This window comes from Hevea brasiliensis, chromosome 9, assembly GCF_030052815.1.
Source record: "Hevea brasiliensis isolate MT/VB/25A 57/8 chromosome 9, ASM3005281v1, whole genome shotgun sequence".
In the NCBI taxonomy this organism is placed as follows: Eukaryota; Viridiplantae; Streptophyta; class Magnoliopsida; order Malpighiales; family Euphorbiaceae; genus Hevea; species Hevea brasiliensis.
In genome coordinates, this window is record NC_079501.1 from 83321070 (window position 1) to 83322484 (window position 1415).

A 1415-nucleotide genomic window follows, 5' to 3' on the forward strand; every position below is an offset into this window, starting at 1 on the left:
AATTTTATACATGGGAGGATCCATTGTTATTTAAGAGATGTAATGATGGTCTAGTTAGAGGATGCGTGCCTGAAGAGGAAATAGGAAACATTTTAGAGCATTGTCATTCTTCTGACTATGGAGGTCATTTTAGTGTGGATAAAATAGTGGCTAAAGTACTTCAAGGTGGATTTTATTGGCCACAAATGTTCAAAATTGTGAGAGAATTTATTTTGATATGTGATAGATGTCAAAGAATGGGGAATATCTCAAAGAAAAATGAAATGCCACAACAAGGAATTTTGGAGATTGAGTTATTTGATGTTTGGGGCATAGATTTCATGGGACTATTCCCATCATCTTTTGGGAATAAACACATTTTGGTAGGTGTGGATTATGTGTCAAAATGGGTTGAGGCCATTGCTTCCCCTACAAATGATGCAAGGGTAGTAGTGAAATTTTTGAAGAAGTTTATTTTCACTAGATTTGGATCTGCTTGAGCTATAATCAGTGATGGTGGATCTCATTTCTACAATAAACAGTTTGAAAATCTTTTGAAGAAATATGGAGTTACTCATGAGGTAGCTACACCTTACAATCCTCAGACCAGTGGGCAAGTTGAAGTATCTAATAGGGAATTGAAGAGAATTTTGGAAAAAATTGTTAATCATTCAATGAAGGATTGGTCATTGAGGCTAGATGATGCATTATGGGCATACAGGACAGCTTACAAGACACGCATTGGAACTACACCTTTTAAGTTAGTCTATGGAAAATCATATCATTTGTTGGTTGAGTTGGAACACAAAGCATATTGGGCAATCCGAACTTTGAATTTTGACTTAAAAAGTGCTAGAGAGAAAAGGTTGCTTCAATTAAATGAACTTGAAGAGATAAGGTTGGATGCATATGAGAATGCTACGATTTTTAAGAAAATGACTAGATTTTGGCATGATAAGTATATTAAAAGAAAGGAGTTTGAAGAGGGTAACCTGGTTTTATTGTACAATTCTAGACTTAGACTCTTTCCTAGGAAGTTGAAATCAAGATGGTCTAGTACTTTCAAGGTTGTGAAAGTTTATCCCCATGGAGCTGTGGATATTTGGAGTGAAAATTCTAGGATTTTTAAAGTTAATAGTCAAAGGCTTAAGATTTATATCACAGGCCAGCCAATTGAGAAGGGAACAAGTTGTTTCCTTGATGATCCACCAATTCACTGAATTAAGGAGGGTCAAGCTAATGACCTAAAATTAGCTCTCTTTGGGAGGCACCCAAAAATTTTTCCTTATACTTAATTTTTCTTTTATTTTGTTTCATTTTATACCCCCATTGAACTCAAATTTGACATTAAAATTTCTTTCTGCAGGTTAATGGTGATTTTTAAGCAAATGTGTATGCTGAATTGAAGGAACAAGTGTTTGGGAAGTTGTTGAACC

General features: G+C 34.8%; 1 protein-coding gene across 1 annotated transcript; it reads left to right on the top strand.

Moving 5' to 3' along the window:
- The first annotated feature begins 236 nt into the window (after positions 1-236).
- On the top strand, positions 237-1199 carry LOC131182918 (uncharacterized). Its single transcript, XM_058152369.1, has 2 exons — positions 237-425; positions 522-1199. The coding sequence occupies exons 1-2, from the start codon at positions 237-239 to the stop codon at positions 1197-1199; spliced, it is 867 nt and encodes a 288-aa protein (XP_058008352.1).
- The last annotated feature ends 216 nt before the right edge of the window (positions 1200-1415 follow it).

Bases quoted from the DNA above. Each gene is read 5' to 3' on its own strand.
- LOC131182918 (XM_058152369.1), top strand. From the start codon at position 237: ATGGGGAATATCTCAAAGAAAAATGAAATGCCACAACAAGGAATTTTG. The intron at 426-521 runs GTAGTAGTGAAA...TACAATAAACAG, and splicing joins CCCCTACAAATGATGCAAGG to TTTGAAAATCTTTTGAAGAA.